The sequence below is a fragment of the Mytilus trossulus genome, chromosome 7 (genome assembly GCF_036588685.1).
Source record: "Mytilus trossulus isolate FHL-02 chromosome 7, PNRI_Mtr1.1.1.hap1, whole genome shotgun sequence".
Lineage (NCBI taxonomy): Eukaryota > Metazoa > Mollusca > Bivalvia > Mytilida > Mytilidae > Mytilus > Mytilus trossulus.
This window is the reverse complement of record NC_086379.1, coordinates 11919855-11937094: the sequence shown is the minus strand read 5'-3', so window position 1 is coordinate 11937094 and position 17240 is coordinate 11919855. Positions and strand designations below refer to the sequence as shown.

The 17240-nt window shown below is 31.4% G+C and overlaps 1 protein-coding gene across 1 annotated transcript; it reads left to right on the top strand.

The window, feature by feature from the left end:
* The first annotated feature begins 689 nt into the window (after positions 1–689).
* Positions 690–16955, top strand: LOC134726152 (cadherin-23-like). The gene is made up of 13 exons (XM_063590552.1): positions 690–701; positions 1618–1818; positions 2154–2318; positions 5432–5593; positions 6625–6689; positions 7820–8060; positions 9436–9699; positions 10637–10709; positions 11913–12337; positions 12782–12917; positions 13441–13641; positions 14313–14641; positions 16914–16955. The coding sequence occupies exons 1-13, from the start codon at positions 690–692 to the stop codon at positions 16953–16955; spliced, it is 2316 nt and encodes a 771-aa protein (XP_063446622.1).
* The last annotated feature ends 285 nt before the right edge of the window (positions 16956–17240 follow it).

Below are 17240 nucleotides of genomic sequence, written 5' to 3'. Positions count from 1 at the left end.
TTTCGCAAACTTGTTCGTTTATAGCATTTTTAGCTTACATGTTTATTAAATGGATTTTATTTATAAATGTGGCAGAGAACTTCATTGTAATTTAGGCTTTGCTTTCGTTAAAATTAGTTTTACTGTCTTAAATATCCGTTTTCCAAACTACGCTACGCGCGAAGACCAAGCTTAAAATTTAATACTGCTATACCCTTTTGGTAATTGTAGAAAAAGTCTAAAAGCCATACATATACATGGTATGTTGCCGTGTATACGCTGTCCATCCATTAAATATAAAATCACATTCAATGTGTCGGATATGATTTTAAAATGGATCTCCTTCATTCAATTTCGGGAACTAGAAATGCAAAACAAATAATATACATGAAGGACTTCTACCAATGCTGAATTAATAGTAACATTTGGAAATTATATATCCCAGGATTGTTGAGGCATTTTTATCGACTCAAATGAAATAAAAAGTCAAATTTACAAAAAAAATGTTACAATTGATGCGCATTTCTCAAAATCAGTTATTAAATTTCTTAAGTTTTAAAACTGGTATAACTGTTGATATTAACATTTCTTAAGGAGAGTGCAGAGATTTCTTTGAGATCAAAACCGATGGCATACATGGTATTGTGACAGTGAATAAGAGAATAGACAGAGACAAAGGTATCATACACAAAGTCCGAGGAGTTTGTACCATGACGCTGATGGTAATTTTAATTTTATTGAAATACACGTCGCTTTTTTTATTTGTTATGATCAACAATCGTTTTTAATTTGCACTAAATTGGGATTTATTATGGATTTGATCCTTCTTCTTTTGTCCGGTACGACTGGTTAAAAAAAATGCCTTTTAATGTATCTTTCTTCTGCATCTTTGCTAAATCAAAATAAGATTGTTAAGATAAAGATAAAATAAATTATTTTAATTCTGTTAAAGTCAATACATTTGTTTCTTGGGTTATAAAAAAAAGTAAAATCACAAAAATACTGAACTCGAAGGAAAATCAATTTGGAAAGTCCATAATCACATGGCAAAATCAAAAAACAAAACGCATCAAAAACGAATGGGCAAGAACTGTCATATTCCTGACTTGGTACAGGCATTTTCAAATGTAGAAAATGGTGGATTAAACCTGGTTCTATAGCGCTAACCCTCTCACTTTAATTACAGTCTCATCAAATTCCGCTACATTTACATGATGCGTTAAATAAACAGTCACAATTAATAAAATAGTCAATATATGGGTACATCAGTCATCATCGTATAACAATTTTATAAGTGTAGTCTACTTTTTATCGACCCTGTCTGTTGACTATAATAAATTGGCTGGAAGTTCAATTTCGACAGTATAGATTATCAAATTTTAAATGTTTAAAATGGTTGTCTTTCTTATCGATATACTGATTACTTAATTTTAACTAATATATATAAAGGATCAGAATAATCGGCTGTTTTTTATAACTATCTATTCAAAACTGTCAATATTTTATAATACTTATTTAAATGTGTGGTTCAAATGTTTGTATTAATGACACTACATTGTATTACTAATGAAAATTCAATAGATTAAATAAATCGTTTTTTATTTGATTTCTAATAAGTGTGATTATTTTTGTTAACAGGCAATAGAACAGTTGAAATCAAATGAGACTAATCCTGGACCATCAAATTCAACAACACCAGTAGTAATCACTATCATAGATTTAGATGATAACCTACCAGAGTTTTCACAGTCCTTATACAATGTAACTGTATTTGAAAACTTGGTAGGAGCACCTCTAACCATAAAGGATGACAAAATTAATGTTACGGATGTAGATCAGGTATCATTTGTTTTTTTATCTGTTACATTACATTTTAAAAATAGTATACTCCATTTGTGTCTACTGCCTGAAATAAAAACAGCTTAATAAAAGTGCTTTGAAATACCATAACTCAGGATGACAAATTATTGGTGTGTGTATTTATGTTTGAATATACTATATGTTTTTGAATATCACGTATAACTTGTGTTATATTATCCGTTTTTTTGGGGTTTTTTTTTACAGGTATTGATATAAAAATTCTTTCCTTTTATTAAGCGAAATTTCCAACATAAAGACGCAATTAAAACTTTATTTCATTTGATTTTTTTATATATTTCATGCTCTGTTGTTAGGATGAACACAGTCTTCTGCAGTTAAAACTCAAATATGCTAATGGAAGTATAGTGCAGGAAATAAAGCCTGTTCCAGACAAGGTACAAGGCAGTGGAAATATAATGTTGTATCTACAAGAAGACTTCTCATTTGATTTTGAGAAATTACACGATATATCATATACGGTAAGGACTAATTTCTAATTAACAGCAAAGAAACATATTTTCCTTCTGATAAAAAAAAGGAGATATGACATATTTTTTAATAATAGAAATTTCATCCAGACACCAAAACACGTAGTATATTTGAATCTAGACGGTATTTGAAATTTATCAAATCAGTACAAAACTAAAGAAACAAACACATTTACAGTACAAAATGAAATGCATTCAATTATTAGTTTGATAACTTCTGTCTCTTAGTGATGCCCACGAAAATCAATATTTCAATATTCCAACATTGATTAATCTCAAGCCGTGGAACTGATTCAACTGAAATGAACTTAAAGTATAGACGAAACATTACATATAATTAGTGCTATGTTGTATGCATAAGGAAGTTCACTCCATAATTTCAAATGAGTATCTGAGTATTAAAAAACAAAATTATCGAAACACAATATCCTTATTATTATGCTCGAACATCAGTATGAGCTACTCGGCTTATGATATTAACAGTCCATAAATAGAGGTTTCGGTAAGGTGGTTGTTATAACATTACACGCACAAACCATGACAAAATCATAGAGAATCAAATGAACTCTCAATTAAGCAAGACGATAAATCTTTACTAGATTTCCGTCTCTTGTTCTGTGGGTGTACATATGAATCAAGCAGCAATTATTCAGCCATCACAAGTTGGTTGGCCGTTATGGTATATCCTTTTCACAGATAATAGCGGATATATTCATAATGTCGTTACTACAATCCCGTTCCCTTTTCCCAAATTATTTCCTGAATAAGACTTATTTGCGGTTTGTACTCACACGCACAACACGCTGAGTGTCACATATGAAGCAGGATCTGCTTACCCTTCTGAAGCACCGGAGATTCCCACATTTTTGGGTTAAGGTCGTGTTTCTTTTGTTTTCTATGTTGTTTTTTGTCAATCTTTGTTTGTCTGTATGTCTTTTTATCTTTTATGTACGCCCCTCAAAACTTGACGGAACGTATTATGCTATACAAATGTTTGCGTCCGTCTGTCTGTCCATCGTACACATGTCGCGCCATTACTTTTGAAAAATTTATTCAAATTTCATGACATTAAAACAATTGTTTCTTTTGATGGTCACACGATTTGTATACTTTTGGGTGAAAATCAGAGCAAAACTTTTTGGTGAAACGGGACTTTGTAACTAAAACAGGGATGTGGGTTTTTTTTTCACATGTCGCACCGTATCTCAAACACGGTTTATAATTTTTGCTCAAAACTTTACACACCTCTTAGTTGTATTAATCTTAAGATCTGTATATTTTTTGGTGATGATTGAAAATTGAATTGAGAGTTATTGAGATTTTTGTAAAAAATCAAAAAGGGGGGTCACATATCGCGCTGTATCTTAAAAACGATTTATAATTATTGCTTAAAACTTTACATACTTCTTAGTTATATTAATCTGAAGACCTGTATACTTTTAAGTGATTTTATTGTAGAATAATTGAGTTATTTGTAAAAAAAAAGGGATGTTTTTCACATGTCGCGACGTATCTCAAAAACGATTTATGATTATTGCTTAATGCGGGGTTCACACATTGCCGATTTTTACTCCCGTTTGAGATCAGACAGCAATACGACACGAAAAGTGAAAAAGTCGGATTAGTATCCTCCATTATCTGGAAGGTCCTATCATTGTCTGAACGCATTCGTTTTAGTTCGTAACCGATTCCTACGGATCGGGAAGGGTCCGAATAGTTCGGCAAAGCATCCCGACAGTTAGGTGCGTCCCGTAACATTCGGGGCAACTCAGCCGAGTTTGTCTAGTCGGATAACAATCGTGGCTATGTCATGACAGAATCTGCTGCATCGGATCGAATTCCGAACAATGTCTTGTGTATTCTGGACGGTGTCCTTTGGAACGGGAATGATCCGGAGTAATTTTTCATAGCTGTTTTTCTGCCGATGGAGTCCAGATTGCATTCAGATTTTGTCGATTGCGAACCGTTTTTTGCCGAAACCGTTCCGAAACAGTCCCGTTATTAATACGAAATTCGTCAATGATACCCACGTCAGAGTCCCGACAATTACAGAATACAATACGACTGAGACCAGACAAAGCCGTTTGCAATGCGATAGAGCGGACCGTGTTAGGATTACGTTCCGACAGTACCTGATCATCCCGAATATGCCGACAGTTTTCGAACGGATAACTTCCGTCAGCGTCGGTTCACTGTCTGGTCATTGTCTGATCTCAGTCGGATTACATTCGGTAGAGTCGTGACGCAGTCGTGACAGACTCGGTCGAATTTTACCTGGCGAAAAATACAAATCGGATTAGAAGCGGATTCAGAACGGGATTATCGGGACTAATTCGCTTAGAAACGGTTGAATATCGGTGCTTCCTGAACACTATCTGATTGTTGTCGTGATCAAATTATTTTTTTAACAAATTTTAATTTAAGTTTGAATTTCCATCCACGATTCACAGGATCTTGATCAGACTTTTAATAAATTTTAATCGGGAATGGTCCTGTCAAGAACGGTAGTAAAAATCGTGAATGTGTGACCCCAGCTTTAAACATCAAACACTTCTTGATTATATTGATCTAAAGATATGATTACTTTTTGGTGATGATTCAAAATTTTATTTTAGAGTTCTTGTTTTTTGGTAAAAAAAAAGAGAGGATTTTTACATGTCGCGCCTTATCTCAGAAACTATTTATGATTATTTCATGAAACTTCACACACCAGACGACGGGCGGAGCATGCGCTCATGGTGTAGTTATTTATTAACCATGGTGTTGTCATCTTGTTTTCCACTTATGACTTTGAAAGTCCCCTCTCTTTTATAAATATGCATTCAAAACTTATAATAGCTTTAACTAAAACAATAATAATAAGAAAAAGCACAAACATTTATTGCATGTTCTAATCAGTAGTTCATTAAATGATGTCAACGAAAATGTGTGTATAAAGAACAAAAGAACGTATCTCGTCCTGTGTTATTTCATGACGTTTTATGGCTCTCGTGCTAAATAAAGATTAAATAAATTATTTGGTAAATGAATGGTCAGAAATAAATATAAAAAGTGTCATTGTAAGTGGTACATTGTTAGAATACCATTCATGTTTATTTTTGTAGCTTGTTGCCAGTGAAGAGAATGCACCATTAAAAAAAACTGAATGTACCATTCATCTGACAATCTTAGACAGGAACGATAATTCACCGCAATTCACCAACTCTTCTTTTGTCGTACAAATACCGGAGAATAGCACCAATGCACAACTAGTTCTGTCCGAAACAGTAAGTGAGCTTATTCTGTCTGAATTATTTATAATCCTTATAATTTTGAAACTTTCAATGTTCTTCTCAAGGTCCGGATTTTGGTCACGCACTAGACACGCACATAAATTTATGGATTAATATGGCTTCTAAATCCACCCCTTTTTATATCAAACATTGACAGAACATCCTTGTTACTTTAAAATCGCCGAGGCTCAGACTTTAAAATTGATAATTTAACTATCTCGATTGGATAAATCAGACAATCCACTGGTACCAATGTAATAATCTATATTTAAACAAAATACAAATATACTATAATTTATTTATACTACACTCAAATGGTTGACGTTACTGAAAGAAAAACATATAATTGTGGTTATACATTTTTTATGTCCCCTCCTACGAATAAAGAGGGGCATTATGTGTTCTGGTCTGTGCCTCCGTTCGTCCGTTCGTTCGTTCGTTCGTTCGTTCGTCCCGCTTCAGGTTGAAGTGTTTGGTCAAGGTAGATTTGATAAAGCTGAAGTTCAATCAACTTGAAACTAAGTGCACTTGTTGCTTATGATATGATCTTTTTAATTTTAAATTAAAATTATACTTTTAACCCCAATTTCACGGTCTAATGAACATAGAAATTGAAAGTGTGAGTTTCAGGTTAAAGTTTTTGGTCAAGGTAGTTTATGATGAAGTTGAAGTCCAAACAACTTGAAACTTATTACACATGTATCCTATGGTATGATCTTTCTAATTTAAATGATACATTAGATGTTTTACCCAATTTCACGGTCCTTTGAACATGGAAAATGATAATGTGAGTGGGGCATCCGTGTACGTAGGACACATTCTTGGGTTTTTTCATAAAAATAAACAGTTTTCATTAGACAAGAACACAAAGCACACTGCTGTTGTATTCCACTTACAAGATTTTTTTTTTGTAAAGGTTAAAAAAAACTTTTAAAAAAAATATTATTTTTAATACATCAAAATACAACTATTATATATTGTAATTTTTTGATTGATTTGTATTACGTATTGTCCTTTTTATACAGGCAACTGATAAAGACAGTGGAAAATTTGGTGAAATTACTTATAGTTTGAGAGGTGGAGGAGATATGTAAGTTTATTTCATGAATATATTGTGAATCAGTCAATGATGCTTAAACGCATACATTGTTTATCCCACGGTTATTACTTATGAATATTTGCATACAAGCTAATTTGACCTCTGACATTTCAAATATTTGATGAAAAAAAATCATGTCCTTTTTTTCAGCTTAATTCGTTGGACACATTAGATATTTACTTAAAATTTTGGTTTCTCGGACATTTCTATCTTTTGGACAGACATTCTATTTTTTATTTAGGAAAGGTAAATACATTCGGATTTTTAAAAATGTTTTGGAATATCTTTTTTACAGAAACAATTGTCATGTACAAAATTCTTAATAAGAATAAATTAACTTTACTAAACATGTAAAAGTCAAGCATTGTCAAGATTACGAAGAAAATAAACGGCATTTTTTGCTGTATATTTATCTGATTTCAACAAATATTAGTGATATCTTTATAAATATTTGACCAAATTATCTTCATACCATATAAAGTAAAATATAATTTTGAAAAAGGGGTCCATGTACTTTGTTTAAGCTAATATTTAAAATTCTCGAAGAATGCACCTATTCCTGTAGCAGTTTGACTTCGCAAAAAGTAACATTTAGGCTAGACTTAGTGCCAATACCTCCCCTGTAACTTTATCGTATGCTCTTAATTATACAAAATTATATCTGAACTCACGTAAAATGCCAACTGAGAAATACATTAATCTTTTTTATTTATTTTGTGTGCAAAATACATAAGATGTCTACCATTGTTCTTATTATTTTATTTTATTTCTTTTTTATATATTTATTATTTTCTGCTGATTTTTTATTACTTTGTTTTATTTCTTTTTTATGGAATTGATACTTATATCTATGATTTAGTAAACATTTTTGCAAAGGAAGAGAATTATGATAATGGAATGCATTAATTTATAACGATTCGAAAAATTCAGTTTGCCTTCTTTTTCAATAGGCAAATTTTGAGTTAAAAATATCAAAGGATAACTGTAGTTGGTAGTAGGATTAAGGTGTACTTTTATTTAAAATTCATTCAAAATTCTTACATCTGAAGTACTGACGTGAAGGGGCTGTATACTGTTCTTGTACATTATATTATTGTCCCTCCATTGTCTATATATCGTAGATTCATTGTTAATAATGTCACTGGCATCATAACAAAAGAAGAAAATAATCAGACATTAGATTATGAGAAAAGAGATGAATATGTCTTGACATTAGTTGCGAAAGACGGTGGCGGCAGCCTGCAACCAGCTGAAGTTATTGTAAGACTAACTGATATCAATGATAACCATCCAGTATTCTCACAGTCTTCGTACATTGGTTCTGTGATAGAGAACAACACTCCCTTCGATATAACTGTTAGCGTGAGTATAACCAAATAAAGGACAGAATATGAAAAGAGTGAGTGACACATCAATTGACACAATTCACGTTATTGCAAAATGTAATTTTGAAGAATAACAAATCTTCAATTAAATGTTCGTCTTGATGACGAAGATCCGTTCAATGTATAATGTCAGTGATGATTGTTATGTCCCGGTACAAAATGTCTTTCAGTCATATTGCATAGCATAACACTTAGATGTTGACTGTAGCAAAGACAACCAATGACGCCTGCCCCAAGACAAGAGGGTCTGGCTTTTTTTAATCTTGTATGATTTTTAATTTTAGTTTCTTGTGTTTAATTTGGAGTTTAGTATGACATCCATTATTACTGAACTAGTATTTATATTTGTTATGGGGCTAGCTGAAGGACTCCTCCGCGATATTGAAGACTCTTTCGGTGACCCTCTGTTGTCTGTTTTATGGTCTAGTTGTTGTCTCTTTGGCACATTCCCAATAGTCATTCTCAATTTTATTTATAATATGAAAAGTCTTATTAACATGATCAACCAATAACTACATCAATTGACAAGCTTTCACAAATGGCAAATAAAGACAACAGTAGTATACCGCTATCGTCATAAATCGATTAAGCGAACTCAAGTATGGATAAAAAAACAAAACCGAGAGAAACAGATCAAATAAAAGAAAAAACAACGGAACAACAAAAACATTGAATTGCTACAAAAACAAAATCAAACATACATAAAAACGGAATATTTGATGACAAATGTCATATTCCTGACTTGGTTTAGGACATTCTTTGAAAACAAAAGGTAAGATCCTGGTTTTGTGGCTAGCTTAACCTTCTGCTTATATGGAAATGTAATAACTTCCACTAAAAGGACAACATAACGTGAAAAAAAAACGGACAAATGACATTTAAATTACGACAGTACACCAATACACCAAAATACAAATAAGAACTGTATGACACAAGAATGAATCAACGCCACAAAAAGTGAAGGTACATGTACTTTCTATAGAAAGGATATTAAATTGGGATTATGCTAGATTTGATTTGAAAACATTATGGCAAAAGTGCTAAACTCCTAGGCAAGATTTAGACGAATGTAGTCAAATACCTCCTGTTTGTTGATGGCAACTCTACAAGACCTATTAAAAAAAAAACGAAAATAACTCGATCTTGCCTGAGAAGTCACAATATTGCTAGAAATGGGAACTTGATTTTTGCGTACTCCACCCTTTATATTTTGATCAGCGGGCTTAAAAAAGGTTTTAACAGTTAAGAATCATTAGTTCAAATAAAATGGATATTTGCAATCATTTAAAAATATTGTTATAAATTTATAATCTTTTTAGAGGTTAAAAGGTGATTTTGTGTTTCATTAACAGGCATCTGACCGAGACAAGAAAGATACAAACAACAGTAGAGTGGAATTTGATTTAATTGATTCACCATTTCACATGCAAAATAATTTTACAATTAGTACAACAAAGGGTTCAGAAGAGTTTCTTGGGAAAATTTCTTTAAAAGGATCGCTAGATTATGAAAAATTAAATAAAACGGCAGCCGGTAGGATAAAATTATATGTTTTGGCGAAAGATTTTGGAAGTCCATCGTTAAGTTCTACCTGTACTGTTACAATAAATGTTCAAGTAAGTAATAAGTTCATTATGTGTTTTCTTATGTATTCTACATGTTAATTTGTCATACACACAACCAGCATTGTGTTGCACCTTACTTTGCAGATGATGGAAATGAAGGAATCTTAAAATGACGGTTTTGCAAAAACACTCAGCATCTTTTCGCAAAATATATTTTCTTAAAACAAATAGCAATATCGTTATTGTCTTCAGGCGTATAAAGGGACACAATTTGTTTGTTGTTTGATTTTTTTAATAGAATGACGATAAGATGTAGACATAATGTACTTTTATGTGTTATTTAGTTTCTGTTTAATATACTAATGAGCCATCATTGGCTATTGTTGTGAGTCTGTCTTGAATTGCATTATTTCCTAATATTACCGAAAAGGTATCTATTGAGACGTAGTGATAAGGTTTACTACCAGTTAAGATTATAGATAAGACTTTTAGATTTTAGAGTATCTGATGATGGGATAATAAAAATCAACCATTCAATAGAACGAAGTATATTTTAAGTTTGTTTCATTCACATGTTCTATCTCATTTATGTCACAACTATCATCGTGTAACTGTCACAAATGCCAACTTTTCAAAGTCATCAAAAACTCATAAAGGAATCAGCATTTTCCACAACATTAACAAGGTCTAAGCGACATTTTTTCAGTAGAAACATCCAGAATCTAATTTTATTCAGAAGTTCCAATGACTATCCAGACTGAATACCTGTCACCGTTACTTCGACGAAATATTGTTAAGGCTAAACAATCATTTTAATATCAAAGTCAAAAGTCATACAACTCTAATCTAATATATATATTTATCTATTTTCTTTTCACAGTTGTGTTATCATGTTTTCTTTCGTTTAATAGTTTTCATTCCCCTTGCTTCTTGGTCTTGTTTGTTCATTTTTTAAATTTAATATTTGAAATGAGTGTTTACATTTTAGGATAAGAATGATAACACACCAGTATTCAATCCTTCTGATTATCAGGAAAATATTTTTGAGAACGCAAAATTTGGTAAGCAGAGTGCGAAATATGATATGTTTATGGTTATTTAAATTATAATAGTATTATGTAGCAAACATTGATTTGTTTACTACATCATCTTTTATGAAGTGTGGCTAATGATAATACTGGCTTTAATAATAAAGGATAATGTTTTTCAAGGCAATGCAATTCGTAATCCATCTGCCAAATATTAAGTCATCAAACTACAATCGTTCTCAAAACGGCCAACGGACAAATATGTTATCAAATGTACCATACTTTTATTTGATACGCCAGACGAACGTTTCGTCTACATAAGACGCATTAGTGAAGCTTATATCAAAAATAGTTAGAAAGCCAAAAGTACACAATTGAAGATAATTGTTAAACCAAAATGCAAAAAAGAAATGTGCCAAAATAAGGCTAAGGTAATCTATACATGAGATACAAAACATTTTGAGTATTTCGAATAGTTCATACTTTTGCAAACAGTAAATTTAGAAAAAATTACCATTTAACTGATATATTTAACCTCAATAAGAAACAAACATAAGACCACAAACAAAATATAAGACACAAAGAGTATTTCATATACAGTCAACAAGTATTCAACAACATTATCTGCTACACAGTATGTACAAATTCCAATCGCCTCGACTATATTCAAATGGAAAAAACGGTATCGAGATTATAAGAATATCTGCTGTCAATATTAAATCTTTGATAAGAAAACCATCATGAAAAAAATGAAAACAATTAACGGTGAGATATCCAAAATAAGTTTAAAAATGAGTCCATGAGAAGTCTTTTATTAAATGATACGTTTAGAAGAAAAATATTAACTAATATTGACTAAAAACGAACCGTTTAAATCTGTTGATTATGTTGATTTAGTCGACACGGCGATAATCATATAATGTTTGTTATATCTCAGATCTTCTATGCTTGCCTTAACCGTTTGTGAGCGACAGGTATCGGTTGTTATGCTTTTAGGGTGGGTTTTTTTTTTAAAGAAAAAAAAATGACAAATGTTATATTTATCATGTGGATAGGGTATTTGATCAGTGTTCCAATAACAGTATCAGTTTATTCGTATATATACAATATATACAATATATGGGTGGTATATGGTTTGTTTCTCTTTACTACATGTGTATTTAAAAGGAGACCTAATTATACGTATTGGTGTTGTATTGTTAGTGCTGAATATTACATAGTTGCTTTTTCTACTAGGCGATTATGTAGGAAACGTTACTGCTACAGATGCGGATGGTACTGAGGCAAACAAAGTTCTAAGTTACTACATCATAACTGGTTCCGGTCTTTTTAGAATAGACGGTCAGTATGGTGTAATAACCGTGAATTTGAATGCTGAATTCGATAGAGAAACTACCGCAGTTTATAACCTAACAATCGTAGCAGTAGACAGAGGAACACCGCCTCAAACTGGACATACAAACGTCACTGTGGTCATTGATGATGTTAATGATACACCACCAAAGTTTGATCAGGTCATTTTCGTTGCCGCCGTACTTGAGAATACAACTGTTGGGTCATCAGTTAAAATCTGCCCTGCAACAGATGAAGATTTAAATTATCATTTATTGTATAAAATTGTTAACCTTACAATAACAAAAGATGACAACCGTAAGGTTGAGGTATGTATGATAAGAAAAGATAGTTATAATAAAAAAGCTGGATGGAACATAAAAGATATCATTGTGAAAAATAAGTAAATGGCGAAAAAGATTATTTAAATCAACTTTGGAAGGAGTCCTCAAGATAATAATCTATTAAATCTGAAAAAAGATTGTGGTTTAAAGATGTTCGCCTGTCATATCAGCTATTGTGATTTATTTTATTTTGGAAGCCACGTTGTTTTCTTTTAAAACTTCAGCGTATGTTGCTGATTGCCACCCCTTCCTTTTTTTCAAATTCGGGAAATTCTTGAGCTGAGTTCTTGCAAAATTTTGTTAAATATCCGGTAATATACAAGGATAGAATAGATTTTGTTTTCATTCATACTTAAAGTAGGTCTAAATAATTATGATGAATTGAAATAATATCAAACCTTTTATTCACATCCTTTATCCAATTTTTAGAACTGGTTTAGAATAAACAATGCTACTGGGGAAGTGACAATTAACTCCAATTTGGATAGGGAATTAACAGATGAAGTTAAAATAACACTTACAGTCGAAGACATGAATGCAGCAACACTCTTACAGACGGCTACTGGTTAGTACTTATACAGAGAAACACATAAGGAGTCACTGATCTTTTTTAAGCTTCCATTTAAGGGGATAGACCTTGGTTCATGCTTAGTTATGCGTTTGTAAAAGTCAAGTTTCATCAATGAATTTTCAGCTTTTACCTGAAACTGATAGATTGGAAACAGTCCGTTTAACATAGCAGCTTAGAATTTGTTTATTGAAAATGTTTGACAAAATCGTCGCGGTTATTTTAATAGAGTTATTTCCCTGAGCCTATGTCTACTAACTTAAAATAAATATTTTTCTTCAAGTAACGTAGGCATGGGAAAATGCCAGAGATATTTCGTTGGTATATAAGCAAGGGTCTATGTTAATTCCTTGAAACAATATTAGCTAAAAAAATGTATTGATCGTTAACCGATGTGGTTCCTTAAAGTAAAATAGTGTTCGAGTATCTGATGTCTTGAGTTGGCCTTGACCGACATTAAAATATTGCAAAATGTATATTAAACTGTATATAACCTACTTGACAATTTATTCTTTTCCAGCTACACTAATTGTTTCACTACTTGACGTAAATGATAATAAGCCATTTTTCCCAGTAAATTACAATGTCAGCATAACAGAGGGGAAAATAAGTGGACCGGTCATTACTGTTACAGCCATGGATCTTGACGAAAATCCGAAAATAACATATAGAATAACCAAGAACTATTTGACGGATACATTTAGCATAGATCATAAAACAGGTGACTATACCAAATATATCGATCCCAGCCTAAATAATATTAAAAAAAACAATATCTTTCACAAAGTCAGAAATATGACAATTTCACTTTCCATAAAAAATAAAAAGATGTACATATTCACACTGTTGTCCATTTGAACAGAATTTAAATAATCTTGTTTTGAATAAAGAGTTAATGATTTTCTTTGTTGCTCAGCTTCTTGGTAATGTTTTCCTTGACAAAAATATGCCATCATTATCCCGTTTGTGATAGTAATTGTGTGTCTTTGTTTTGAAATAAAGAAGTTGTTTGTAATGTGCAGACTTTCGTTTTATGATTCATACAAACAATGTTTAATGTAATAAGTTACCCTTGTCAAAAATTATGTATAAAAATACCAAATGTAAATTATAAAAAAGGAGAAATCTATAAGAGCTGACAAAACTAAAGATTGATTAATATTTTAACACAAACATTACTTTAAATGTAGAGATTGGTTATTTCTACTCTTGATATTGTAAAATTAAGTATTAACAATTCTTCAATTTATTTGTACAAAACATTTCAATCAGTAAAAGTCAACATGGTAACTTCCTCGTTGAATATATTTTTTGATAAAATAATGAGTGTAATAATCGTCTTTCGTATTTGAATGTTCTACTTTTGTAATAGAATATCTGTATTTTTTGTAGGTCAAATCAGTAGAAATAATTTAAGAGATGTCGACAGGGAAACAACTCCATTCTTTGATATAGAAGTTGAAGCGAATGACACCGTTTTCACTAACACTACTAAAGTGTTCATAACCGTTCTGGATGTGAACGATAATTCTCCTATTTTCCGTCTTAAAAATTTCAATTATAATATAACGGAGAACAATGGCACGGATCAGGAAAACATCTATAACAATACATGTATAGTTTGGTTTAATGCTAGTGATTTGGATGAGGGTCCAAATGCAAAGTTGACATACACTTTAACCAACGATTTTGACAGCAAGTTTGAAATTGATTCCTCGACTGTAAGTTATTTTAAACCTTATTTTCTGTTTTTTTCAATAATTTACCTTATGTGAAGCAATTATTTACTAGAAAAATATTAAGAAAAGATTAAAACATGCATTAAGATAGATTTCGATTGATTTGAGTTGATTTTAAAATTAAAAAACAAAAATACAGATTTCAATGGAAAACTAAGGGCTGTTTTTTTTTTTTGGTATGTGGGTTAACTATTATGAGTTACAGATCAAGTTTAAGTTTGGTTCCGCTCCGCTAAATTTTACCGAAATTACGGGCTGTGGACTTTGAGAAATTGTCGAAAATCACAGTTATACGGAGTTTTTTCTAAACGCCTTCAGATATTGGGTTGATTTTTTGTATGTGCGTTAACAATGATGAGATACAGATCAAGGTTAAATTGCGTTCCGCTCCACTAACTTTTGCCGAAATTACGGGCTTTGGACTCGGAGAAATTGTCGAAAATTACAGTTATACTTTTTTCTAAACGCCTTCAGATATTGGACTGATTTTTGGTATGTGAGTTACAGATCAAGTCTAAGTTTCGTTCCGCTCCATTATTTTTTGCTGAAATTACGGGCTTCGGACTATGATAAATTATTGAAAATCACAGTTATACAGATTTTTTTTTCTATACGCCTCCAGATTTTGAGCGTATTTTTTGTATTGCTAGTCAGCAAAAGAAACGATACACGCCTTTGAATAAAATTTAGCAAAAAGTATAAAATATAAAACAAAATAAGATACACTATTTCAAAAATCCTTCAATTACAATGTATGCGCATATGATAATGAAAATCTAATACTGTCGGAAAGTAACAAAATTCCGTGTAAACCATCTTAGGCTGAAAATATTTTTGGGGAAAGTTGGATGAAAAAAAAAGACACACAATTTTCAAAGTACTAAATGAATTTTCAGACTTGTTTAAAAATATTCAATATGCTAATCAAGCCATGTTCATACTGTTAACTAATGGGTTGAAATTATGTTTTTGGGTTTTTTTTGGTAAAAAATTGCTTATCGAAATCTCAAAAATGCAAAAAAAGAAAAAATGTTTTCGTCTCAAATCAATGCTTTAGATATGAAAACACCACACTGTAAATTTTGGACCTTTCGGATTAGTTTTTAGATAGTTATTTTTTTATAATTTCACTTTACACATACTGTCTATGCACTGGTATTAAAGAGATAATGGTAACTGCAATTACGATTATCACAATATGGCGACGGTAGATATAAGTAAAATCTTTACACTTATTTTTCTTAAATGTAGCATGTATTTGTCAATAGTTACTCAGCTGCAAGGTTTATCTATACCATTACATCATATTTGAATCGTAACGGTGCACTTGAATTGTCTAAGCGCTGTGAAAATAGCTGTTGAAAAATTAGGGATGATAATCGTAACTCTATGGTATTTTTCTTCTTTGATAATCGTAATTTTCTTAATCGGATAATAGTAACTGAAACATAATAAATGTGTTTTTCAGCATTTCAATGGTATTTTGTGTGTTAAAAATGTAAATGTCCAGTTTAACGATGACATTAACGCATATAAAAATAAATGAAGAAACTTACAGGTTAATATCTAGGATAAATTTACCTATATATCTCTATTTGATGAGAAAAAGGATGGATAAGCTATATCCCATATTCCAAAAGTGCAATCCTTTCAATTCATTGCTCAAAATGAAAGTCACGTATACCACATTTTCATATGTCATATGTTGTTTGCCTCTTATATCACGTTTATACTAAAATTCTGTGCGAAATGAACAAAAGTGTCAATAACTTTATTTATCGCTATTTTGTGCATTTTCCCCTTGATCTTTTTTGTGATAATTTTCATATCATGCTTCTCGCTTGAGATGGAAACATTATCGCTAGAAACTAAGGAGGCCACGTGGCGTTGCTAACGAAATAAATATTGAAATTGACAACGTCGTCATAGGTAAAATAGCGAAAACAGATTCTCATTGGTCATCTCAACTCGATTGCTTTTCTTACTTTCGCTGTACCAGCTCAAGCGAGAAAATCAATCTCGTTGAGATAATCAACGATAATCTATAAAACTGCATTATCGGATTTAGTGTTCATATCTGACCCCCCCCCCCCCCCCCCCCCCCCCATATCTCCCTTTTCCTTATTATTCAATAAATTCAGCCGTCCATTTTTTTCCCTTGGATTCACTTTTTTTTCTATTTTATACTGATATAATATATGATTTTTAAAATTAAGTTCAAATGTTTTGATCAAATTATACCCATGTATTTTAGGACGTTTCTTTAAACAGTGCAATGGTAAAGGATCTAGAATAGTTTATTGTTACTATTGTTTGTTGTCACTTTTTTTTTTTTTTTTTACTTTTGTTTATTGTTACTTTTGTTTATTATTACTTTTGTTTTTTTGTTTTTATTAGCCTTACCTATAGTCTTACGAAGCATTTGACAGACGGGAAAAAACACAAATATGTATATTGATAAATTACACCAAAGGGCATAACATGTAGATCATCACAGTCGGAACTGGTTTAATTACAAAGATTTTTATAGATTTTGAAACAAATATTTTGTGCTTCAGAAAAATGCATGAAAATTAGGTAA

Coding starts and splice junctions, on each gene's coding strand:
- LOC134726152 (XM_063590552.1), top strand. Junction 2,319..5,431: donor TACACGATATATCATATACG/GTAAGGACTAAT, acceptor TTATTTTTGTAG/CTTGTTGCCAGTGAAGAGAA. Junction 13,642..14,312: donor TAGCATAGATCATAAAACAG/GTGACTATACCA, acceptor TATTTTTTGTAG/GTCAAATCAGTAGAAATAAT.